General features: G+C 48.4%; 1 protein-coding gene across 2 annotated transcripts in view; it reads right to left on the reverse strand.

Annotated features, from left to right (window-relative positions):
* LOC144162556 (uncharacterized) overlaps nt 1–27,253 on the reverse strand; it is a 419,428-nt gene that overhangs the window by 58,538 nt on the left and 333,637 nt on the right. The window contains exons 11-14 of one of the 2 annotated variants that reach the window (XM_077693146.1): nt 25,520–25,672; nt 17,116–17,249; nt 8,717–8,900; nt 8,578–8,648 (exon numbers count right to left, since the gene is read on the reverse strand). In XM_077693146.1, coding sequence (XP_077549272.1) covers nt 8,578–8,648; nt 8,717–8,900; nt 17,116–17,249; nt 25,520–25,672 — 542 coding nt within the window. The remainder of the gene's footprint in view (nt 1–8,577; nt 8,649–8,716; nt 8,901–17,115; nt 17,250–25,519; nt 25,673–27,253) is intronic. The other variant, XM_077693145.1, reaches the window with a different exon arrangement.

A 27,253-nucleotide genomic window follows, 5' to 3' on the forward strand; every position in this document is an offset into this window, starting at 1 on the left:
GAGAATGATAATAGTTTATGCACATACGTACGAACACCTACATACGTACAACTTACATACATACATACATACATACATACATACATACATACATACATACATATATACATACATACATACATACATACATACATACATATATACATACATACATACATACATACATACATACATACATACATACCTATATACATGTCGGAACGAAAGTTATGAGTCCAGAACACTGGAGCAAGCATAGGCAAAGCGATGTTCGTACATTTTTTCCAAACAAATAGTGCTGAAAGGTTATGAAAGAACAAAATGTTGAAAAACTCGTCGCCCGAGTGACGCGGCGGTGCGCGTCGCCGCGCTAGACCAAGTTGTGCTATGGCAAGCTCGCGGAATGCGAAGTACTGCTCGTGGAAGCCTGTCCGAGCAAATTGACGACGACGCCAAGATGCATTATTTTCCACGCGATGACATGCAGCGCTAAACGTGGACTGATTTCGTGCGCAGCGGCGGCCGCAAGAACTGCCGCCCAAGTCAGCGGCCTCAGCGTTGCTCGCGTCAGCTTGGGTGTTCGGAACTTCAGGCTTAGTATATCGCGGGTAATATTTGATCGCCGGTATCTGTACAACTGCGAATGACCATGCCTTACAAAACTTTTCACCACACTATCATCCCCTTTTTCGCATACTGAACTTTATTTTGGCGATAATTTCCGTTTCAGCGATCGGTGACCGAGACATCTGCCGTGGCCTGTTTTGATTCTAGCGCGCAGGTGGCGCCATCTTTCGGCCGCTCGCCGCATAGCGGTCTCCAGAAAGCAAAGCCTCGCCGAGTACCTGAAACATAGGGAGAACCAGTGCCGATGCCATATTACCGTGGTGACATGGAGAGTACCCTGCTGTTCCAGGCATGCACTGGATCCCTGCTCACGCAGCAAAGGCGCCACGAGCTATTCGGCGCGGACCCAACGTGTCGGCCATGCGGAGTGCAGAGAGAGACAATACAGTATGTGATCCAGGAATGTACAAAACTAAACGACGAATATCAGGAAGCGACGACATTAGCCGATAGCCTGGCATTCACGGGCACCTCCGAAAAAACAAAAGAGCAGCAAGCATTGCACACCAAACGACGACTGCGTCTTTGGGAGCAGTGTTGCCGAAGTTTAGAAAAGGTCCCCACTTGCCGTATTTCCTGTATAGATCAGGTGAGGAGCGAAGTGGACCGACCCGCCGGACCTACCGATGGCCTCACTTCTCTGCTACAACCGGACCGACCATGGGGGGACCGGCTTTCCACGCGCGTGTGCGAGCGTGCTCGGTGCGTGCGTGTGAAATGTGTGTACCACAGAACAGTGTACTCTGACCGTGCGGCGACCAAATTTGAAACTGGTTGCAATAAACGTGCTATAATAATTTCTGCGTTGGCGGCTCACGGCTTTCGGTTCTATTTTCGTAATTACTGGGCCAATAGGTATTCTTTACAGCATAAAAACTGAAAGCGAGAAATTTCGTGTCAGTACTTCTTTAAGAAAAATGCAGCGTTCTCTTGCGGCCCCGCGCAAGCGTCGGCTTTTTCCGCGCTCATCGGCCACCTATCGAACCCGCCAGTCCTGGCTCAATTTGACAGCTCTGCTCCGACGGAAATCCGCACAGACGCCAGCGGCCATGGAATAGGATTGATGCTGGCCCAAACACACGCGGGCCTCGACCGGGTGATCGCTTACGCAAGCCATCTGTTGCCCCCATCCGAGCGCAACTACTCTATAACTGAGCGCGAATGCCTTGCTCTGGTGCGGGCCGTCGGCAAATTTAGACCATACCTGTACGGCAGGCAGTTTACCGTTGTATCCGACCACCACACCTTATGCTGGCTTTCTTCTCTGAAAAATCCCAGAGGTCGCCTTCCTCGCTGGGCTCTATACCTCCAAGACCATGATTATTCAGTTGTGTACAAGTCCGTTAAACTGCACAGAGATGCCGACTGTTTTTCTGTTCATCACATCGACGAGCCTCCCACTGATGAGCCCGACACGGATATTAGTGTCTTCTCTTTGTCGGACTTCAAAGACATCGGTTACCACCAGCGCCGTTATCCGAACTTTGGGCCTATTATCGACCGTCTCCACTCACAGCCAGCGGACCATTCTCTGAACGCGTTCGTGCTACGGGATGGTATTCTATACCGCCGCAACTTCCGGGCTGATGGACCTGACCTGCTCCTGGCGGTACCCGAGCAATTTCGCCCGGATGTCCTCCGACAGCTTCACGATGAGCCGATGGCTGGCCACCTTGGCACTGCTCGCACTTACGACCGCATCCGCCGGCGATTTTACTGGCCAGGGATCTACCGGACTGTGCGTCGATATGTCGCGGCATGCGATCCTTGCCAACGTCGGAAAACGCCCCCATTACGTCCCGCCGGCCAGTTGCAACCTTTCGACATTCCCACCGAACCATTTTATCGTGTTGGCTGAGACTTTTTAGGCCTATTTCCGTTGTCCTCCTCCCGGAATCATTGGATTGCGGTAGCCACAGACTATGCTACCCGCTACGATATCACCCGTGCGCTCCCCACGAGCTGTGCTACAGATGTCGCTGATTTCCTCCTGGAGGACGTCATCCTGCGTCATGGTGCTCCGCGACAGTTGCTCACGGACCGTGGCCGGTACTTTTTGTTACAGGTTGTTGAGGACCTAATTCGCTCTTGTGAAACAAAGCACAAACTGACAGCTGCATACCATCCTCAAACAAATTGCCTAACTGAGCGGCTCAACAAAACGCTCACTGACATGCTAGCAAAGTACGTTTCCACAGACCACCGAGATTTGGACGTTACTGTACCTTACGTCACTTTTGCCTATAATTCCTCCCGGGACGACCCTGCGGGATATTCTCCTTTCTTCCTTGTTTTTGGCCGTGAGCCTACTTTAGCGTTCCACACCACCCTACCGACTTCGAGTGAGCCGACCACTGCTTATGCTCGTGACGTCATCGCCCACGCTGAACTGGCACGCCAGGTTGCCAGAGAACGACTATTGGCATCACAAGCATCCCAGAAGTATCCATACGACGAGCGCCACCGCCCTGCACACTTTCCTCCTGTCTCCTTGGTTCTTTTGTGGACCCCTTTTCGCTGAGTTGGACTGTCTGAGAAGCTCATTTCCCCTTCACTGTCCCCTACCGCGTTAAGCGTGCCGTCACCCCCGTCACCTAGGAAATCGTGCCTGTGCTGCCTTCTACCTCGTCTGGGCACTCAGCACCTCAGCTCGTTCACATGAGCCGCCTCAAGCCGTACCACCGACGGTGTCTACCTGCTACTGCTCCTCCCTCATAACAGGCACCGGGATGGTGCTTCTGCGGCGGGGGAGTTGTGTCACAGACTTTGGCCAGCTTCCCGAGAAACTTACACGGCGCATACCCGCATATCCATGTGGCCAATCTCTCCCTATCTGGGTATGTCTTCCGGTGGAAAGACGCTGGTAGATGACCGACGGAATGAAGAGAAGGTAGACGAAGTCCGAGCTCTCGCTGGACTGGGTTCGCGCCACTCTCCCAGTGGCTACGGTGTCTTTTGTAAAGACACCTTCTTCCTGACTGCCCATAACTGCGTTGTCACGTGACAATATTATTATTATTATTATTATTATTGTCATCATCATCATCATCACACATCATGCAAAAAATGTGCGCACTGCAAATGTATTCAGTTACCCGACATGGAGCTTCGAGCTTCGAAGACGGGTGAGCGGCCCTTTCTGTGTAATCTATGCGTGTGCTCGGCCGCGGAGGCTGCGGGTAGTCCTAGCGACGAGCCCGGCCGAGAGAGCCCGCGAATTCCCCCGTGCCGCAACAACTGGACGGCTGTGCCCGACTTCACATCCTTGGAGGAGATGCTGCGAACTCCGCGAAATGCAACGCCCTCGAGGGACTTCCTTTTTTGACGGACGAAGTGGCAAAATTGAGAGAGGCAAACGAACGCCTGGGCAAAGAGAACGCACGTGCTTCGCCAAGCAGGCAGGCATAATCGCTTCGCTGCGGGCGAACGTTCTCAGCCATCGAAAGCACCCGATACCGCGAGCCGGTCCCTTCCCTCCCAAACGGCCTGTCCCCCACCCCCACCAAATCCCCCCTTTCCCGCTTCCACACCTGGGTTCAATGGAACGCAGACGACCACTACCACGCAGCGTGGGCTCCATTCCTCGCTCGACCCCGTTGTGGCGAAAAGAAACAGAACACCTTCCCATTCAATGCTGGAGGAGCTTACCGGTGCTTGCCAACCTCTGCGCCTTGTCTTTTGCCAACTCCTGTGTCCGCCGAGGAGCCTTGTGATTGCTCGGCCCGGGCGAACAGAGCGGGGCTGCGGCGTTTGTGAGTGCGTCTCATTCGTGCCGCATCTCTCTTGTCCAGCGTTCAAACGTCTGAGGCACATCTTTGTGTCAAACCTTTCACCCTGCGTTACCTCACTCAACTGACGGAGCACATGTTGACTGTGCGCGTCGTACCTCTGACTTGCCAGCGGCTGAAAAATAAGTACACCTTCGACGCTTCTGCCTTTGTGACTGTCGACGAGGGCTCTTTCCAGAGTCTGGTGCTTGCTTCTGGCCCAAGGGCTGTCTTTATAATCCCTTCCGTGGAACTCTTCGCACCAAAGCCTTCGCTTCAAAGCGTCTGAATTCTTTTCAAATGCGATTTCTTTAAAAGTTCCTATTATAGTTGTTTCTGTTGGTCACCTTAGCTCATATGATTATTTTCCAAAAGATTACCAAGTTTTTTGTAAAGATAGGTACTTTTCTAGGGTTAAATACAAGGGAGGGGGTGTTCGTTGCGGTCGATAGCGCTCTTCAGTCTATACGGCGTCATAAACTTCAGGGCGACAACGAGTCTGTCTGGCCTGACATTCGTCTGACTTGGAGCGAGAAGCTTTTAATAGGGCGTTTTATATTCCACATGATGTTCCTGTTTCTTTGTTTACTAAGCTCCTTACGTGTATAGAAGAAGTTTGCTCATCACACCCGAATCACCAGCCTATCATTCTGCATGATTTCAATACACTTGGTGTGCCATATAAGAATTTTAACCATCAACACTACAATTGTTACGTATAGCAGAAATACAGCATGATTTAGGCTTAGTTGACTTCACATCCATGGTTCAACTGAATAATATCAAATAAAGCTCTGAAAATATCTTAGATATCTGATTTTCAGATATTCAAAACGCACGAGGAGGAGGAGTAATGAGGAATAAACTTGCCTATAAAGCAGTTCACCCAATTTTTTTTCGTCGCGAAACTAACCTATTTATATTAGTTGCAGAAGTTGTGCTCCACACGAGACAACAATAGTTAAAATTACTTAAAAATAGTGAATTGTACAACAGTAACTTAACTCTTTACGGAAGATCACGTACAGAATGTACCATTCCAACTATGCGCGAAAGTTGCCCTGCGAGAAAATAATGTGTGTATTCTAAGACATGTCTTGGTCAAAAAAAAAAAACACCTAGCGTTTTTTCAGGCATCACCAGTTCAATTTTGGAGTGGTTTAACATAATATCAGCCGGTGAAAGGATATTTCTGTTTTTGGATTGAAAAAGCATCGCTTTCGTTTTATCTACGTTAATCTTAAGCAGTTGTCCGCTGACCACCTGTGTATTTTTTCAAGCACTTCATTAGCGGTTTCTACCAACTGGATGGCATCACAAGATGAAACACAACATGATTTGGGGAGGAAACTCATTAGAGAGTGTGATTTTATTAAAGTTATTATTATCTCTAATAAATTGTTTGAAGAGCTTCGAAAGTTTTTTGAGCGTGCCTATGAAAACGTTGCCTGCGTGGTGAACCGGGGCACCACGACCGCCACCTAGTTTAACAAGAAAAAAGAAAACGTGGCGTTAAACAGTCGTGGACGACGACAAGACAAGACGCATACACGCGCCCGTATCTGCGGTATCTTCTCTTCGCCGAAGTGCGTTTAGCTTTTTCTTTTCGTTGGCTACAAATTTCGCGGCCCCATATTACCCGCTCTGTGATACGTCCTTCGACTGCGGCATGAGCAACGTCAGGTGCGATCACGCATTGCCTGCTCTTTCACTGAACACGGGTACCACAAAAAACGGGAGGATTTCGGCTTCCTTGCAGCTCGTAAACGTGTTAATGTATAGTGAAGAAAGCAAATCCCCAAAACCGCTTAAGAATGCAATTGTCATGCCAAACCCAAGCCAAAAAGTGGGGTCTTCCCTTGAGCCCCCATGACGAAAGGCTTACGAGGTGCAGTTTCCTCTCTAGTATACTAATTAAGAAACTCTAAGGTTTGCCCTGCTCTAGGAACGCCGTACTGGACAGAGGTCGCTGTGAGCGCAGCACTTTTTCGAACAAAGTTGCCTGTAGCACACGCCAGGGCATCGACAAAGCAGTGGTGATTTCTCGGCCCTTCATCAACCATTGCCTCCAGCGTGCCGGGCGAACAATGCATGGGGCTGACACTGAGACAAGACGTAAAAGAAAGACAGCCGTGATGAATGCATCGATTTCTTCTTGCCTTTTTCATTACCTACAACCTGATTGGTCGGCTACAATATCAGCGACTGACGCCTTGTCACTTGCGCCGGTAAAACTGTTCATTTGTCTTGGCTTTTGTTACGACATTACCAAAAGCGTCTAATGTGTGGGCAACCGTGGCCGCACTCGGGATAATTTGTTGGTATATCAGTCAGGGTGGTGACGCTCACGTAAATTAAATGTTACGAACAGAGGTCGGAATGAGCATGGCATCGTTTAGTGGCGCAGCACCTTAGGGGCATGGTCTGTCGGCGTCTCATGTCGTTGTTGTCGTTCGTCGTCGTATTCTCGTGTGGTAGCGGTACTAAAACACCCGGAAACTCGTTTTCCAACACCTGATGCTGGAACGTTTCATCTCCATGGTCAAAAACGGGTAATAAATGAACTCACCAGGACATTCGTTTATCGTTGGCGCTTGCCTACTTGCTTCTATTTCGCTCCGTATTCGCTTTAACTTTAAAATTTGCAATTCTCTGTTTCGAATTTACCTTCTCTTCCGCCCTGGTAATTCGGAAGTCGCTTATATCAGCGCGCCCCGTGTGGCAAGAGAGTGACTTGCAATCAATGAACACACGTATAAACCCCATGTTTCGCCCCTCTCCAGGTTTCATAGTGGGGATGGCAAGGTTTTCCTTCTACAATACAAATGACGTTCTGAAGCATCAGGATTTAAAATATGGCGCTGCTGCTTGTGCAGCAAACTTCAGCGCAACTTGCCTGTAGACAACTTTCCAGTGAAACTGTGTAGCGGGTGTGTAGATGGGCGGGTGTAGTAGATGACCACAGAGATGAGGTGTAGCAGTTGCTTTGCGAATCTAGTACACTCTTTTGAAACATTTCCTTGCAAGCTTGACCAACTCCATTTAAACACTGCTAGTAGTTTGAAATGTTTATTTTGTCGAAAACCAAATCGCCAGTTTTGATCATTTCAGCATGCCTAAAGAAATTTTTACTTGTAATCAGCTCTGGCGCCCGGCCCCCTTCCTAGATCACAGAAACGCGTGCTAGGTTGCGGCGTCTTCATAGCATGTCGTACATAAGTAGATAAAATGTTTTTTTTCAACACAACTATAATCAGAAGTCTCCGTATAACAACGTTGATGGTTGAAACGCGGAGCCTTCTTGCGTGCAAAAGAAATGGAGAAGGGCCAAAGTGAAAGATTCAAAGAGGAAAGTGCCCACCACCTGACAGTCAAAGTCCAAATACTAATGATCAAGGGGCCAGCTGCCTGCGAGTCAAAGTCCAAGCTCAGCCGAAAACAAATGAATCCCTCGGGAGAAAGCTGAGCTTCCCTCCCCAACCCATCATCGTCGTTAGAATCTCAGCTTTGACGGAAACCCAAACTTCCAAACTGCACTTCAACCAAACTGCAAGCAATAAAAAGGAAATCCTCAGCGACCGCAATGCGATCATGGCGAAGTCGTATACAGAAGTCCACTTCGTTACGCGAGGGGCCTAGTTTCGATGCCGACTACGCAAAGCGTTCTTTGTTTGTTTAATCATCATCATAAAGTGCGCTCATATAGTGTAAAATTAGCTTGCTAGCAGTGCATTCTGTTTATGACACCGCCATTAGTGAAGCCAAAGTAAGCTTCGCTCTAATACTCCGGAGTGGAGTCTTCTCATTTACCCCCTAGTATACCTTATCGAGTGCTCACAGAATAATACATCAACGTTTTGCTGAAAACTGTCTACGTCTAAACCAGGCTAGGGAATTCTAATAAAATTGTTTTTATGGACTGCCATAAGCACGCTTGCATGACCCAATTTAAACCTATGCAGGTAGATTTATAGCATTTTTGAAATTTGCAGGAAGGTTTTATAAAAATTTGCTCTCTGAAGTTGGCTTTTTTATGAGGCCCGAGAAGGCCCCAAGGATACAGTTAACTAGCGCATGTTAATTAACATGCGGGCTCGATAAGCTGATCGCTGGGTGATTTTGACGTTAAGATGTCTTCTAGAATATAGAGATGGCTGGTACTGCGTGCGAACGAGGTTCATTTTTCGTGTTTCAAGACACTCACTTTCCACTTGACCACGATCTCAGAGGTGGTGCTGTTGTCAATTGTGACGTTCTGGGGTGCCATTTTTGGCGCTGAAAAAACAAACACAATAAATACTTGTCAGCTTCAAGAACCTTGTCCATCCACTAGAGCTACTTACACCCGCAGGCGGTTCGGAACATGGCAACAACGGCATCGCGCTCTCTGTAGTTTCCATCTGCATCCATGACCAAAACGCGAACCTGGTAGTCCGTCCCACTTCGCAGTCCCGTCAGTGTGTGATCGTACACGTCTTTCTTGGGAAACGCTGTCACGGTCTGGGTACTCCAAGTTTTGTTAGCCACCTGAGAACATATAAGAAGGACCTTTAGCCACCTTGCAGGCAATAAAAATAGGCCAGTGCAATTGTCGAGTATACATAAACAAATTTCAAGGCATTCACCCTTCAGCAGTTTCAAAGCTTTCGGTAGTCAGGCAGTTGTGACCCTTTCTATGTCTTTAGCCAGCCCGTTGAATAAAGTAGTTGGAATAGTTTCGAACCTGGTAACGTTCGAAAGCTCTCTTTGTCATGAAGGTCCCATATTTACAACGAACCCTGCCAATCGTGGGGCCGAAACTTTTCTTGCCGCATTGATAATCAAATGTCTGTTATCCGCAGGCCTTGTGATTTTCAATGCGACTGAAAATGACCCACAGCGAAAATGTATTTTTACAATGGGAATGAAAATAATTGTATGACATTCATGCGAATGGGTAAGTGCCCTCTGGTCAGTGGAGAGCGCCACGTAAATTAACGTGCGTATCAGGTGCATAGTTTATTTTTTTGCCGAGCGTAGAAAATTTTTGCCGAGCGCTTACACGACGCCTTGATGAATACTACCCAGCAGAAAATGTTCACCACGGTAGCTGTCAGGGTGGGTATAGCATGCGTCCTATCCATTACACACACGACCAAATAATCAATGTCACTGTCGTCTGTCTCTACCACAGAAAATGTCCAAAAAGGTTGTTGATTTTCACTACGTTTCTCAAGCTGTAGTTGCTGCACTTCGGCTGTGCGCTTATTATAAATGGGCCTTGAAGCGACTCAACCAGCAACACAGCACACAGGTATCGCTAGGCAGGGGTTTAGTATGAGGTCACTAAAATGAAAACTTGCACAGAAACCGCCGTGCTATTAGCCAAAGGAATCTAGCAGCGCAACAGGTACAGTCATCTGCTCGCACATGTTGTCCTCTTCACATACTTTGTCATATAGGAAGCTTTGATGTTGTAAGGCATCAAAGTTGTTATCAAAACTGGAGCTTTCGAAACGCGATAACCACTGTCGCCATTATTTTAGTCGATGCGAGGACAGTTACGAAAGATACATAATGTTAAAAGCTGCGAAACCAAAAACGATAAATTGCCTAGTATTAGAGCAGCGTTCAGCATAGACTTCAGGTGCGTATGTTTAGTGACGACCCCGCACGTGCTCTGATAATAGTAGTATGGTATGTACGCTACAAAGGGTATTGTTGTGGATAATGAATAAAAGAGGCAGGGCTGCACGGGCACGCGGGTACGGGCATAGCTCGCGCCTCGTGCTCGGGGCAGTTGGTTCATGATCAGCGCATCGAACGGGCGACCGGCTGTCTGGCTCCTTTCTTACGTCGCGATCCGCGACATTCTGGTGCCGCGAAACCCGGGAGCCGACCCACGAGCAGACCTGACTTGACGCGGCGCAGACAGCGAGGACGCAAGGCCTGGGATTCCCGGGGGGCTGCGCCATTCCGCCGGCGTCGTCATCGAATGCTGTCCGCCGCCGCTGCTCGTGCCGAGGACACCGGGTCGCCTGGTTTGGGCAAGTCTCCTGCTATGGACAAGGTCCGCCGCCACCGTGGGGCGGTTCGGGCCGCATTAACCAAGGGGATTGCCACCATTTCAAAGCTTCTGGATCCGGCCACGCCTGCCGTTGCTTTTCAAGGACCTCTGAACCTCGTCAACATGAGGTATGAGGAGATGAAGGCTCTCGACCAGAAGATTCAGGAGGGCCTCAGCGAGGAGGACTTCGAGGCGGATCTGGTTGCCTTGTGGGATTACGACGCTAAGGTGGTGGACATTCGGGCGCGTGTCGAGTTTGCCACAAGGCCCGCTGATACCCCACATGCCGTCGCTGGGGGTTCGGGAACGGGAGATCGCCCGGACGACGCCTCGAGCACCACCCTGCGTCAGCCGGCGGTCTCTCCCGTTATCACCAGCGCGCGCTTCGCCGCGCTGCCCAAGCTGCACATCCCGACATTTTCGGGCGACCGACGGAGCTGGCAAGCGTTTTGGGACCATTTCGATGCCACCATTCACAGCAATTCCGCCTTGGCTCGCATCGAGAAATTCAAGTATCTAACATCGTACTTGACGGGCAAGGCGAAGGCGGCAATCGAAGGGATCCGACTCGCGGAGGCCAACTACGATGTGGCGATAGGCACCCTCAACGCCCGATTTGGCCGGACCGACCTGCTCGTTGAGGACCATATCGACAGCTTGCTCGCCTTGGCCCCTGTGCGGAGCTCTTCAGAGGTCCGAAAACTCCGAGACCTCTACGACCAGATATCCTTCCGTGTAACCGCGCTGAAGAGTCTGGGAGTGGCGGCGACGGAGTACGCGGTTTTCTTCCATCGTGTACTGATGAAGGCCCTGCCACCCGACCTCGGGATCCTGTACCGGCAGAGGGCTAAGGAGGCATCCTCGTCGGACGGAGCAGCCAGCTCGTCCGGAAGTGCGAGGCAAGTGAGCGAGAGAGCCAGCTCGTCGGAAAGGGCGAAGCAAGTGGACGAAATACTGGACTTCCTGCGCATCCAGGTAGAAGTCCGCGAGGAAGGCCACTTCGACCTTCCCAGGGTTACAGAGCGGCGCCCTCACGAAACGCGCGAGGCCCCAACTTCCGATTGGGGCCTTCCATCGGCCGCGGCCTTACCAGCGGGTGCTTCGCGGCCTCCGACGAGGGCGGAACCACGGTCACAACCATCACAGCGGCAGTGCCCTCTATGTGCGGCAGACCACCGTATAGCAGAGTGCACGCTACCGATGTCGCCTCAAGAAAAGCGCCGCAAGTTACGAACCGGGGGACGCTGCTTCCGTTGCGGCAAGAAGGGTCACTTTGCCCGGTGCTGCAGGCTGTCGAGGTCGTTGGTTTGCGTCCGTTGCTCCAAAGGGCATCTCACAGTTCTATGCGACATAGCACACCCGCCGCAGGCAGCTGCGAATGGACGAATTCGAATGGCCGAAGGTGGTCAGGTCACCGCGCCGAACGACGGACAGGCAACTCCTAGCGTCACGTCCGCATCGTCCGGAGCCTGCACCGCGGCGCGTATCTACCTGCAAACCGGGAGGGCGTGGGCGATTGGATCCAGCCACAAGCTGATAGTCCGCATACTGTTGGATTCCGGCAGTCAGCGCACGTTTATTCGGGGTGACCTGTCACGTACACTGCGTTGCCCAGTTCAGGGGGTTGAGGACTTGTCGCTCGTTACCTTTGGAGACTCCCGTCCGAGGTCATCACTCACGCGGACCCATCGGGAAGCAACCCCGAGGAGGAGATGGACCAGTCAGATCTGTGGCGCTTAGAAGCCATTGGCCTCAAGGAAACGGCAGAAGGGCCTGGACTAGACGCCGAGGCCACGAAGCAGTTTGAACGGGAAATCCGCAAGCAGGACGGGCGCTACGAAGTCCCACTCTTGATTCAAGAGCCAGAACTGGAGGCCCACCATGACAACTATGCACTTGCGGAGCAGCGACTGCGCATGCAGTTCAGGCGTTTCCGCAGCCGACCGGACTTGTTGTCACAGCATGACAAGACAATACGTGATTATTTTAAGGAGGGCCATGCGGAGCGAATACCCGCTCAAGGAACGCGCGGGACGCCGAATACATATTACATGCCGCATCATGGAGTGGTCCAACAAGATGCAGTCACGACTAAACTTCGAGTCGTCTTCGACGCCTCGTGGCACGCACCGGGCCATCCTTCGCCATTGGCTGCTGGGAACACCGGAGCACCAAACCAGTACTCCGCCGTCATCCGGCACGGCAACACCGTGGTGCCCTCCGGTGAGAGCAGGATAGCCGCGGAGGCTGAAAAGGTGGCGAACATTCCCGCTGCGTGTGAGCCATGCGTTTCTGACCATCGGAACGTCCTTACAGCTGTCGACGAGTCTGACCCGCCAGTGAGGCCAGCGGAGAGCACGACAGATTCCACTGAGGCACAAGTGGGTGTACCCAGCCGCCCGCCCTGCGGTGACTGCGTCGTCGTTCAGAACGGCCACGGAACTGACCTCTCCAAGGACGCCATGACCACGATGTACGGTGATGCGAACCCCTCCAGCGTGATGCTCCTTAACGCTTCGGACATCGCTGCCGCTCGGGGGAGTGCCTTGCTGAGAGAGCATGTGGTTGTTAAGTGCCGCGAGCGGGCGCCGTTCCCACTTGTACGACGGTGGCCGTATCGCTCCGGGCGCTGGCTTCTCCATTGGAATCTCAGCAGGCGTCAGCGCTTCTTGGTATCCCCGACTCTAATCGGCGCACCGGCCTTCCGAGTTGGATCTCACGAGCCGTCAGGCGACCCTTGTTGCGGCGAGCTCGTGAACGGTAACCGGGCAGCTTCAACTGCCGCACTTGGCGGCCCCCTGGGAAGCTCCTGGAAGCCACACCATCCGCTGCCACGATCTCCGGAACGAAGACTGGGCCGCAAGTACGTGGTATTTCCCTATGAGCCTGGTGGCTACGGACGGCTAGCGGGTGACCAGACGGGACACAGAGTTCCCGGACATCGTTCGTGTGGTCTACGTTTGGTGAGCGCGCTCGCGATTGGCTACTGCGTGGTCACCCTGGCATTTCGGATGCCGTACGAATTCCCGTATGATCCTGGTGGCGGCAGCGAACCGGGAGGCGACAAGGACGGCGACAGAGACACCGGGTATCATCTTGCTGCCAGCCATGACCAGAAGTACCTCGTTGCTCCGTTGCCATCAGCCACACCAAGATCACCCAATGAGGATGATGAAGGGATGTTGGTAGGCAGGATCAAAAGAATCCGGCCGCAGCAAGCTGAATAAGATGATAGTGACGGATCTGTTCCCGTGGTGCATGGGGATAAGGATGACTAGGCGGCAGGTTATGAACCCCTTGGTCTGCGTTTGCGTCTTGCCTCCCGTTTGCCGGCGCATCCTCACTTGTTTCGGCGGACTCAGGGTGCAGGCATGTTCACGATGGTCTCTACAAGTAATTTTCCTTGCCTGTGACTCGTTCCGTTTCTCCTCTGCTGAACTTCGCAGTGCGCCTCTGACTGCCTTTCTCAGCCATCGTTCATGGGTACATTTGTTCTCCCTTTAGAAGCCACATGCGCACCTTGGCGGCGGGGGGAGTGTGTTGTGGATAATGAATAAAAGAGGCAGGGCTGCACGGGCACGCGGGTACGGGCATAGCTTGCGCCTCGTGCTCGGGGCAGTTGGTTCGTGATCAGCGCATCGAACGGGCGACCGGCTGTCTGGCTCCTTTCTTACGTCGCGATCCGCGACAGGTATCATTCAAGAAGTTCGGCATAGACAAGTGTGGTATGCATATAGGTTCTGATTTAATATATCAGCTAAAACATTATGCCATAATGGTCTTTGGAATGTGTACTATCAGTAGGTCTCGGATTTAATCTGAAAAGAGAGCTAAATTTGGCAAATTTGCGTAGCAGCGGACACCCACCATTTTCTATTCTTTCAAACACGTTATAGACAGACAAACGCAACAGCGGGCTTCCGCAGGTCGAAGACCCACGAAGATACAAAACTTTCAGAGACGGGTCTCACTCTGTACTCACCCTTTCCTCCTACAAGGGCTCCCACTATTTAATTTTGGGACTATATCTCGGAGTGAACCATCTGGGGTCGATCTAACCCATTTTCTTTCTTTTAAACCACATTCCCCAACTTGTTTCCAAAATTAGTTGTGGCAAACTAATAGTAAAAGAAAACTAGACGAAATTTTGTTGCTGGGACTGTGGTTAGAATGCATCCATCTCCAATACCACCGGTACTACAAGGGCCCTGCAAGCATTGGGAAGAATACATGCAAACATTGCCCACAAAGCTGAAACTTTGCCTATGCTTCAGGGATGACATTTCCACCTTTCCCACGAAGTATAAACACATTGTCACAGTTAGTTCTTTCTGGTCGCCATGAAAAATTTCAATAACGAATAAATGCCCGCAATTCATCGCTCGCACTACCAAATTTTCAAAGAATAAAGATCCGTCGCACATCTTGAACTTTACCCGTACAACACACGTAACATGGACAGGATCTCGGCGAGCTTAAAATTTGTGCCACAATGAGTTCTTCCACAACCCCTGGGAAACAACCTACGCGCAACGCAAAATATGCGTATAATGCTTTGGACTCATCAGAGTAGTATCTTTGTTGGAAGGTCACGATCAAGCCACGAGTTTTAACTTTTCTTGCACATCAATGATGGTGGGGCCCCCATGACTTGTGAAATCAACTTCTTGCCCCACTTAGTTCTTGCAAGACAGTGGTACAACACTGAATGGGAATAACAATTTAGACTGCATGCCTTAGTGTTTCGCCCCTAAATCCGTAGGAAATTGCAGGCTACGCTATTTGTGTAACCTCTGCAAACAGGGCGGGAATGGGCATGTACCAATTTCCTCAAAGAGCGTACTGAACCCTACGTAAGAAACATTAACCGAGCACCATGCATACCAATGCATTAATCGCCTCAGTATAAAGTTAGGTGTTGTGGTTAGTTTTATTATCATGAAACATGGCACGTAGCAATTTCACGCCCTTTGATCAGTATTTTTCTAAAATCCCGCCCATGAATTGTAACCTGGCCCCTAATTATCTGCAAATCTCAGTTTATTGCGACATTTGTTTCATTAAGGGCAGCGCAGAAATGTTCCACACGCTTCGTAAAACGCCTGAAAATATTCGAGCACCTTGATTTAGGAGTTTTCTCCCAGTATCCCAGAAATCGACAAGAAATCTCCCCACGCAGCCCATGACATAGCCTTTGGTCTTTTTTAAAGAAAATTCAATCTCGGTAGATGATGTCATTCCACCAGGGTCCCTGAAAACATTTGTGCAACGGTTTACTGCAGTTCTAGTTGCACCTAAAGCTTTGCTTTAAAACCATTGAATTTCTCTCATAAAATATTATCATCGGCAAGCATCATCATCATGAGCATCAGTCTGTTCAGGTACACTGCCGGACGAAGGCCTCTCCCATTGACCTTTAACCGCCCCTGTATTGCGCTACTCGAGTCCACAGTTTGCACCAAATTCTTTAGTTCATCCCTCCATCGAATTACTGGTCTTCCCCCTCTTCTAGACCCTCTCTTGGTATCCACTCTTTAACCCTAATTACTTTCCGGTTGTCAGTTCGTCTCACTACATCGCCCCAGTCTATTTCTCTTTTTTATTTGAGCTATATCTTCTATTCTAGTTAGGTAACTCGTTTCCTGTCCCTGAGTGTTACTCCTAACATTATTCGTTTCATGGCCGGTTGAGTCGACATAAGTTTGCATTCTAATTGTTTAGCTAGGCGCCAAGTTTCAGCTCCGTACGTCATAACAGGCAGTATGCACAGGTTGTGTGTTTTTCTTTTGAGAGACAGATGTAGGTAAATTTTTATTATTTTGGAGTGCGTGCCGAATGCACTCCAGCCCATACCTCTTCTGCGCCGGATTTCTCTCTCATTGTTGGGGTCAGTACTAATCATCTGTCCGAGGTAGTTATATTCTGTTTCTCCTTCTAGCGTTTTGTTTCCTAAGCTGAAAGGGAGGTTTTTGGCATGCATATTCCTCGTTACTTTAGATTTTTCATGTATATTTTAGCCCTATGGCCGCGTTTTCTGATAGTAGTTGCTCAAGCATTCTTTGCATGTGTTCTGCAGTCTCACACAGCAAGACTATGCCATTCGCAAACCTCAAATGGCTCAGGTGTTCCCCGTTTATCCGTAATCCTATGTATTCCTAGTCAATATTTCTAAGTACCCCATCCAGACATGCTGGGAATAGTTCTGGCGAGATGGTATCTCCTTGCCTTACCTCCTTTCATATCGGGAATTTATCGCTTTGCTTGTGGAGGGTTGTCGTGCCCATGCATTCCATATGTATGTCTTTTTGTAGCCTTATGTTGGTTCCTTCTATTGCCTGGTCTTTTAGTTATTTTAGGACTGCTTTGGTGTGTATCGAGCCAAACGCTTTCAGATAACATATAACTGAAATGTAAATGGTGTAATGTATTTTGCGGATTTTTCTATCACCTGATTGACAACATGGATGTGGTCCGTGGTTGAGTCCCCTTGTCTAAACACAGCCTGCTGTCTGGGTTGGAAATCCAGGCTGTCACCTATGCGGCTAAACCCATCCACGAGAGGGTTTCCGTAAAAGCTTTAGAATGAGTGGCGCGACAGGTTGCGCCCGCTCAAAAGCAGCCATGTGTAACGAAACAGCGAATGGAGTCTTGAATTTTATGTCACCATGTGTTGCCTCAAAAGAGGTGTTGGCGTACCTTGAACTCGATGCGGTATTCTTTAGGCTGCCCTTCGCCGTCGTCTCGATTCTTGGTCCAAGCAGAAAACCGAATAATCGCTGTTTTTTCGCTTATTCCGCTCACCAAAGGTTTGTCCTTTAGGAGGGGATAGCCTGAAATTTTAATAAAAAGAGTGATCACACAAAAATAAACCCAGCATTAGACAGTTAGAAATCTGCTGAAACAGAGAAGCTGTGTTTTTTTTGCGTCGTTTCGAACATGCACAGGCGCTCTCCAGAGAATGGCAGCGCCGTAGCCGCGCAAATATAATGGTTCGCGCAAAGGTATTAACAGTTAAAGGAGCCATGAAGAGAAAATACAACTTCGTTTAATTTCAAATACCTAGGATTCAAAATCTAACTCAGCTCCATTACAGCCACAAAAGATCTTTTTTAACGAAAACAAGCAAGAAGTATTTAAAAACTTTCAAATTTTGTGCCACAGTGACGTGTTATGAGTAAGAATGACGTCATATGGGCCAACAATAAAACATAATTTTTAGTGCGTTAACTGCACGTTAGCATTCAAGTGATGCGATCAAATGGAAGTAGAGGCCCCATTACAGACGACCAGTCATGTGTCGTCGCGACAGGTCAGATAGGCGGCCACCAATCGCACAAACAAGGTTCCGTGACGTCATAGAAAAGTTGCGGAAAATTGGATAGGGGGTCGTGACTGCTCCGCACGTTTTTTTAATATTTCTGTTATTTGTTCGAAGATTGCGATGATATTGGTATCATTGTTATCGGGACTACGCAGTCTTTCAAATAAACCTAACTTGTATTTTGTCTTCATGGGTCCTTTAATCGTAAGCTGCCGAAGGCTCCCCTCCCGCTTCCTCTCTTAGCGGAAAGGAGAGGAACCCGCACCTGCGAGACAACTGCGAGCTCTATCGGACGGTCTCAGAATCACCGCCGAGGAGGTTCCCAGACCCAACGACCGAGGCCGCCGGTGGGCCTGGGAACCTGCTCCTACCCCTGCGTGAGGCACGACCTTCAGCTGACGGACAAAAAGCACCACCTACATCATCTCCGCTGTTATGAAAGTGATGAAGCCTATGAACTGATGAAGTCGCACGATCGTCATCAGCGGCTATCGTATTATCACTTGCGGTTGTACTGAAGGGTGTGCCAGAGATTCCGACAGAGTTACATAAAGCGGCTGGTACTCATACCTGGGGGGCTAAAACTTCTAGGATGCATAGTGAGAAGAAAGCTTCAAATTATTGTTTTGCAAACGACGTCATGATTTAATCACTCGCGAAGCGTTTAAAGCATTCAAAAATTATATGGTCAGAACAGGACTGCGTTGAAAGCAACGCTTTTGGCTGCCTCTTAACACCACTGGGAAACACAAGGTCCGGTTCAATTTACCTGGCCTCGAACGTTACAGGTGGCAGGCTTCTTTAATAAATGTATTTGGCCATTCAGTGCAACAGGAATCTAACGTTTATAATAGCCACTGCTCTATGATCAAGTGGTTGGAGTAATTAGGCTTTTTCGTGATTCGGCGACGTGAAGTTCCGCGTCCCTGCTTCAATATAAGGCAGCCATATACTTTCGCGCGTTGAGTGCTGAAAATCAAGGTAGGCTTTATTCTTTGAGAAAAAAGAACTTATATATACGCGCCTTTAAAAAGAGTGAACCGGCGTTGTATAGTCATGCTTAGTATTCCTATGCTAGTCTGTCTTGGGGGATAATGCTGTGCACATCATAGTGGCTCAGTAGCTGAAGTGTTGCGCTGTTGAGAACAGGGAAGCGGATTGGATCCCGTACGCGGTGTCTCCTTTTCAGATAGAGGCGAAAAGCAATAAGTCGCGTTTTAATATCAGATAACTTTATGGGCTTGCCTTGTCGTCGTAGCTCGCTAACGATCTATGCGACTGCCGGAATCACGCGGCGCAGCGAGATAACGTACCCAAGTAGAGCCTGCTGTCCCGTCGTCATGAAGTCACGCCGAGACTTCGAAAACCACGCTGTTTAGATAGTCACAACCGTTCGAAACTCGTGAACCGCTGGCGCCTGTCCTGCATCTTACCGTTGTTTAGGGCAAGGAAAACTGCAGTTACAGTTGAGGCAAAATATCCCTGAGTACCGGCCAGCTCCCGCGTTCATTTAGTTAGGAACGCTCGTTGCGTTGGGTTTTACGATAGCAAGGGAAAAAAGCGACCACGCAAGAAAAATTGCGGGTACCGAATTCCGCAAAAAGACTTTTAGCCGCACATTTTACGTTCTGAAATCACACAAAACAGCTCCTGCATACAAAATTGAAGCAAGCACATAATGAACAGAAGTCCCGCTAGCGACAGTTCAGGCGGGCGGTGCGCGAGCACGGCAAAGGCGGGAAATATTAATTGCATATTCATCAAAAGAGAAGTGAGGCAGGGCAGCAAATAGTGTGACGGGTGGTAGCAGTGAGCGGATAACAGCGCTAAAACCCATTATGGCGAAATCACTGCTCTGCACTTCCAACAGCTTTCACATCGAGTGGAACGGCTTTAACTTTGGTTAGAGATCTCGGAGCACGTTAAAGATTCTCAGGTGCTCAGAAATAATTTGGAACCCTCCACTACGGCGAGCCGCACAGCCAAGTTGTAGCTTCGCCGCGTTAAACCGAATGATCTTAATCATCCGTTGCCGTGGCTACCTTCCCTATATCCGTAAGAGCTAGCGCACACTTCCTCAATCTTATAAACAAACATAAGTTTCGTGATTTTGAGATGCACAGAAAAGCAACTGGGAAGAACCATGTGAATTGTAATGGCTTCACATGTAGAAATGTTTCTTATTCACTCGCTGAGGAGAGGCTGCGTACAAACACAGGACAAATCTAGATTGGCAGGCGACCGTGTTTTCCAACCAAAATAAACAATGTGGTTGTCACCAAGACAGGTCACTTCTACTGATATTGTAGGATCTGCACTAGAACAGAGATTCAGCGTATGCGCTTTACTTTGGTGAAGGCGAACTGAATTAGCTCTGGCCAAGCTAGTCCACTCTCACCACTTCCCCATGACAGCGGAATTAAATGCACCATGAAGACAAAATACAAGCAGCATTCTTTCAACATAAACGCTGTTTGGCTCAATATCTAACAAAATTTTGTCGATAAATTCCAAGAAGTAGGCATCAAAGAAAAAATGTGACGATGGGGAAAATCTCTAGCCCCTTTCTGGAAATTTCTCGGAGACGTCACAGATTGTTGTTAGTGGGATCGGCGGCCGTCTTCCTAAGCCGCCGCCAAGATACATGCATGGACGAATGCATTACGGCCTCTACATTCGTTTCATCCTATCACTTGAATTCTAACGCGAAGTTAAGAAACCTATAACTATGTTCTTATTGGTTCTCTCTTTTGCGTTTGTGGTGCCACTACTTAGTCACTGCTGACACAAACGCAGCGCGAGATTCAAAATTTGCTTTCATAATATTTCATAATGTTCAGGTAAAAACGCGTGCAGCGGCTGAAATAAAGCTAATATAGTTAGCAAAAGCCACTTTTTATAAATTGAACAAGTTTTTATTTTCTTTCCTCATCATCCTTATCATCATCATCATCCTGTCTACCCTCACGGCAGGGCAAGGGCCTCCCATGAATCTCCAATTATCCTGGTGGTCCTGGGCTAACTGCGACCAATTTATACCCACAAACTTCTTGATCTCATCTGCCCACCAAACTTTCGGCCGCCCCCTCGCCACGCTTGCCTTCTCTAGGGATTCACTCTGTTACCCTTGATGGCCAACGGTTATCTTGCTTTCGCATTATATGCCCGGAGAACGCGTATTTCTTCTTAATTTCTTATAATGTGTCCTTAACACGCGTTTGTTCCCTGACCCACACCGCTCTCTTCTTGTCCCTAATGTTACACCTATCACCTTCAGTTTCAATGCCCGCTGAGTCGTTCTCAATTGAAGTTGAACCCTCTTAGTGAGCCTTGAAGTTTCTGCCCCGCAGGTGAGTACCGGTAAGATGCAACCGTTATACACTTTCCCCTTTAGGGACAATGGCAGGCTGCCATTCATTAAACTCAGAATGCCTGCCGATTGCGCTCAACCCCATTCTTATCCTTCTAAGTATCTCTGTCTCATGGTTCGGATCCGCGGTCACTACTTGGTCTAAGTAGATATATTCGCTTCCCACTTCCACTGGCTCAGCACTTATCTCAAAACGCTCTGCTCCCCGGGGTTATTGAGCATTACTTTATTTTTCTGCATGTTAATTTTTAACACCACAATTCTACTCTGCTTATCCAGTGCGGTAAGCATGTTTTGCGATTCGTCCCCCGAGTGACTTAGGCAGGCAACGTCTTCAGCAAATCTGAGGTTAATGAGGTACTCTCCTTTAAACCTTGCGCCCATATGTTCCCAATCCAATGTTCTGAATACCTCATGCAAACACGCCGTGAATACCATTAGAGAGATTGTGTCTCCTTGCCTCACGCCCTTCCTTATAGGTATTTTACTGCTCTTCTTATTTTTTCATGGCCCATTTAAAGAATAGGGACTTAGCTAGTAGCCACCAGGTAATGAGTGAGCAGGTGGATGGCTGATTTCTTCTCTGAAGCCCAGAATAGGTCTAATAAATCTTAATATCTGACAAACTGTACTTCCAAAGCAGTCAATTATTTCCGCAGCATTAGGCGCACCAGCCCGACAGTTTAACCTAAGTATTCAATGCTCTGGTTTTATGCCACAGGATTTTTATAGGTGTTTTTATTTACGTCGCAGAAATTTAATTACATCCTTAGGTTCGTGCGGACAGGTCTTTGCTGCGACCAGATAAACACCAAAACAACATGGTAACGTGCCAAAACTTTTGTCGGAAAATTTATAAGGCCAGCGGTGTTTTGATTTCCACATCTTTATCGTGGGTGTACATGGTGATTGCCGCGATGTTATCTGCCAATATAAGCAGCCGAGAAAAGTTCGGTTTTGAAGAAATCTGTCAGAGCACTTTATAAATCACAGATTAGCATGCCATGTTCACAAAAATCAATAATGACCACACTTACTGCCAGCGTTAATGAGCTGCCCACGAGATAATTTCAACCCGGAGATAGGCTTGGTTCACCCAAAAACTGCGTGCATCGGCACTGCACGGTGTGTAGAAAAAAAAAAAACAAGTTTAAAAAACTGAATCCTGCAACAGAGCCTACGTTTTGGTGAAGGCTTTCTAGCTCGCAATGTAAAGTAGGCATCTTGAGAATCGTCATCAACAGCATAATTAGGTCCACTGCAGAACGAAGGCTTCTCCCACTCACCCCCACCCGCTCCCGTACTGTGCTGCCCGAGTCCATTATTGGCCTTTATATATCCGTATTTCGTCTTCAATCGAGTTACTCGCCTTCCCCGTCTTCTAGTGCGATCCTCGTGGTTCACCCGCTGTCAGTTCGTCTCAGTACAACGACATCCCAAGTCCATTTCGTCTTGTTAATTTGAACTAGTGTGCTCCCTGATCCAGTGTTGCTCCGATCATTATTTGCTCCATGGCCCCTTTATCAGACCTGAGTTTGTTTTGCAGTTGTTTGGTAAGGCACCAAGCTTCCTCTTCCTATGCATCCCCAGTAAAACGCTTTCGTTAGGTTACTGTTCGTTATTTGTGAGTGCTTGCCGACTGCGCCCCAACTCATTCCTATACTGCGCCGGATTTTTTTCTAGTGGTTGGGATTAGACAGACGATCTGACCGAGGTACTTATTTTTTCTACTTTTTCTAGTGTTTCACTACCTATGCTGAAGAGGGCGCTTACAGCATGCTTATTTATGATTACTTGGGATTTATTCACATACATTTTTAACACTACCTCGAACCTTTGCGACTTTACATTTCGATCATTTTTTGCTGCTGTTCTGCCGATTCACAAAGGAAGACTATGTCGCCTGCAAACCACAGATGACTCAAGCATTCCCAGTTTATACGTAAACCTGCGCATTCCCGGTCAAGCTTCCGATACCCCCGCCAAACATGCTGTGAACAATTTTGATGAAATGGTATCTCTTTGTCGCTCCCCCTTTTGGATAGGGAACTTTTTGCTTTGCTTGAGAAGTGTTATCCCGCCCGTACATTCCTCATATAAGTAGTCTAGGAGTCTTTTATAGGTCTCGTGTATTCCTTCATCTTTTAACGCTTCCAGTGCTGTTCCGCGGTGTCTTTCGAATCCTTAATCGCGTGTTTTCATAGTCAACCTTTTTGTATACCCCGTTCAGATACGCTGTCAATAGATCTGGAGACGTGGTATCTCCCGGTCCTACTTCCTTTTGGATCGGGAATTTATCCGTTTTCTTGTGAACTGTTATCCTGCTCTTACATCCTTTATATATGTCATGTAAAGTCTTTTGTAGGTCTTTCTATTTTCTGGTTTGTCAATCCTTATGACACAGCTACTGTGTGCACTGAATGGAACGCTTCCTTATAGTCTATACATGCCATGTAAAGGGGTTTAGTGCATTCCGCGGATTTTTATATCGCTTGATTGACAACATGGATGCGATCCATGGTTGTGTGCCCTTTTCTAAACCCAGCCTGCTCTCTGGGTTGCTGAGAATCCAGGCTGTCACTTATGCGTCTTGCTTTAACAATGGTAAACGGCTTGTTAACTACTGAGACTAGGCTGATGGATCTGTAATTTGTAAGGGTCGTTGGTATCTCAATATTTATAGAATCAGAATAATGCTGCCGTTGTTTCAGGCTTTAGGCACTGTTTGAGCCTTTAAGGGATACCGAAAATAGCGCAGGAAATTTTTCCAGTACAGCATCTCTTGCCTCTTACCGTAGAGCCACGGTTATGCCATCCTCATCTTTAGCTTTCCTTCTTTTTCTACCTTTGAGAGCCTTTCCTACTGCTTCTTTAGTTACTTGTGGGACACCTCAAGTTAAGCTTGTACTCTCAGTAGGTTACCCTGGTTTAACATCGCTGGCATATAGTCTGGTGTAGAATCGTTCTGCTAACTTTATTTTCTCGTCCATGTTGTCCGTGGTGCTACCCTGCTCGTCTCTGAGTGCGTACATTTTTTTCGATGACAGCTTCCTCTTAGTTGCTTTAAATCTTCCTCCGATTTACAGCTCTTTTTTACCACTTCCATGTTATATGCACGAATATAGTTTGTTTTGCTTCTGCTAATCAATTTCACTAGCTCTTCTAACTCAATTTGAACCACTGTAGTTCACACTTTAATGTTCTTGCGTTTTGGCAATTAGTCTCTTAGTTGTGTTCGTTAGTTTTCCAGTGTGTTTCCTACATGCTGGTTCGACCACAGCTGCTGCAGATTCGGTGATTACGATTATTATGTTGTGGCTTAGCCCGTCTATACCATCCCTGGTTCTCGTTTAGAAGCACAAATTTCTTTTGAAGAGTTTTTTTAAACTCCTCCATCCTGGCTCTGACTAACCGTCCTGGGTTTGTTATTTTTCACTCGTTTCCTCGTTTCTCTTTTTCTATTTAGCCTGAGCTTGCATCTAACCACCCTGTGATCGCTGCTCCGAAGCTTACTAGTACCTCTATGTCCTGCAGAATACCTGCATTGTCCCTTAAAATGAAGTCAATGTCGTTTTTTATTGTACCATCGGTGCTTTCCCTTGTCGATTTCCTATTCTTTCGTTTGTAGAAAAAATGTGTTCGTCTGCCGCAGGGAAATCCTATTCGCAAATTTCACCAGTATATCTCCTCAACTGTTTCGGTTGTGTATTTCAAAGTTCCCACGGACGGTTCTCGCATTTTCTTCTCAACAACTTTTGCGTGTAAGTCTGGCGTCACAATTACTAACTGCGTTGTTCCCTTCTTGGTAGCTGATTCTATGCCCTCGTAGAAAATGTCTACGGCTTCATCATTGTGGCTAGTTGTTGCGCATAGGCCTGTACTATCTTTTACCTGCATCGCTTGTTTAGCTTAAATTCAGTGACTGCGGCTCTTGTTAATGCTGAAGTATTCTTCCACGTTCCCTGCGATTTCTCTGTGGATTAAGAATCGCACCCCGTGTTCTTTATTTTGTTTTCCTGTGTGGCACAAAATATGTCGGCTAGTCAGCTCCATGAAACACTCAACTGTTCTTTTAACTTTGCTTAACCGGATGACATCCCACATAACGTCAGAGAGTGCCTCTGGTAGTACACCTAGGCTTCCCTCACTAGACAAAGTGCATTCGTTGAACGTTGCCAGGGTCAAGTTCCAAGGGCGTCCTGTCCGGGCCCAGAGATTCTTAGCACCCTCTGCGGTAGTATCGCTGTTCTCACCGTACCTGTTCACAGGTGTGCTACAGTTGCTGGGGAGTGAGGGCTAAAAAATGCCCTGGGAAGTCATAGGAGGTGTCGGCCAACCACTACAACAGGTTTTCCAGATCATTTTCTGGTGATGGATTATTTAATCGGTGAATAATTATTGCAACTTACTTGTGTCGCAGTAAGGGCCATTCTTCCAGCCTTGGAGACACGTCCCGTTGTCTTGGCGACAGGTGCCAGTGTAGATGTCGCAGAACTGCTTTGTCTTGCAGAAGCAAAATCTACTTTGTGTGCAGTCTGCTCCGTAGGAATGCGGCGGACAAGCTGTGAGGTCATGGGAAGAAAGAGAGAAGAAAAGGGAGGACAATGTATTCCTCTTATGAAATATTGACATGAGCAGAGTACACAACTTCAAATACTAGACATAGATGAACACAGTCTATCGTGTTTTGGTGTCCCTCGGTTGGTCGTCTAGGTTGTAACATATGCATGAATCTTGCACCAGCACAATGTAGTAAAACTAAAATAAGTAACCAAAAGAATTAACGGATAAAGCGAGCAATAAAAGCAGCGACGAAAACATATTAAAGGAAGCTTAAACTTTGCCTCTAATTGTGCAAAGCGATAGGGTTATATGGCCCTGTTCGCATGCACAGATGCATGCACGCCGCATGCACTAACGGGGCATGGCTAAAGAAACAAAAGCTTGATGTGGGCGAGTTGGTACATACTGCTAAAAAACTAATCGGCGCTGAAACAGCGACGAAGAAACACGTAACACAAAGCACGGGGCCGAAGTCGGCACCGTGTTGTGTGTTAGGTGTTTCTTCATCCCTGTTTTAGCGCCGATTAATTTTTTAGCTAAAGAAACAGCATAGCTGGTGGCCCCTCTCCCTTCCTCAGAGACCCGGCTGTTGCCCCGCACATGGATTTCCGAACTTGCCACTCAAAACACTCCATGACTGGCAGGCCCGGATCGTTTTGTAAGCAGCCTTTCACATCTGCCCCAAAGGGGACCTCTTTGGCGCGTGCTAGAACTCGCGGCAACCCGCTTCGCGAGCTCGTCGTCTGTAGCGGGAGCTGTTCTGTGCTTGCCCGTTCAGGCGCGCACGCACATCGAATGCATAATAACTGGCGAAGAGAATAGCACGGGAGAGATTGCGCCACGAACATTGGCAGAGTGTTCTCGAAGGTCGAGCTTGCCGAAGCCGGGCGCTCTTTAACCGGCGCACGCGCACGTGTGCTTGGTATTTTTGCTGGGTAAATTTTTGCGAACGCCACCGGACCGAGCCCGAAGAAGCTCCACCGTTGAAAATTCCCGGGCGGCGACAAACTTCCGCTGTTGTTTGTGCTCCATCTTTTGGGGCAGCGCCCTGCGGTTCGGGGGATAGGAATTTACGAGCGCCATTGGGGGACCACGTTTGGAGAGAAAACAAACGCCTCGGCGTTCGCTTCTGTACCACGCGCTGACGACTGAAGGCACCTACCGTGAGATCTACGACGTCGACCAACGTATGCCATTCAAAGGGGAGACAAATCGAGGAAAAATCCCCGGTACTTTATTCCGCTGACGTTCTTTATAGGCGAAAGCATAAGGGGCAGTTGGGATAGTTGGTGACTAGTCATGTTGGGGCCGAAAGCGCTCAACACACAGGGGCGAGGAAATAAATCGGCGTGTCGTCTTTCTTTCTCCATTAGTGCATTGTGAGCGCTTTGAAAGCGAAGATGAAGGCTTAAGCCTAAAAGTCTTTGCTCCAACATCCTATTCGTGTGTTTTTCAACTCGGTCGTTGCTTTTTGTCTGGCCGAATTACATCGACGGAAAGGCAGGCCACACTTCACACCGAGCCCTCTGTGGCTATCGTGCCCCTTTTATGCCCACGTGCTTTCACGTTCACTTCTCACG

This window comes from Haemaphysalis longicornis, unplaced genomic scaffold, assembly GCF_048455015.1.
Source record: "Haemaphysalis longicornis isolate Haplotype H1 unplaced genomic scaffold, Haemaphysalis longicornis Haplotype H1 scaffold_12, whole genome shotgun sequence".
Taxonomy (NCBI): domain Eukaryota; kingdom Metazoa; phylum Arthropoda; class Arachnida; order Ixodida; family Ixodidae; genus Haemaphysalis; species Haemaphysalis longicornis.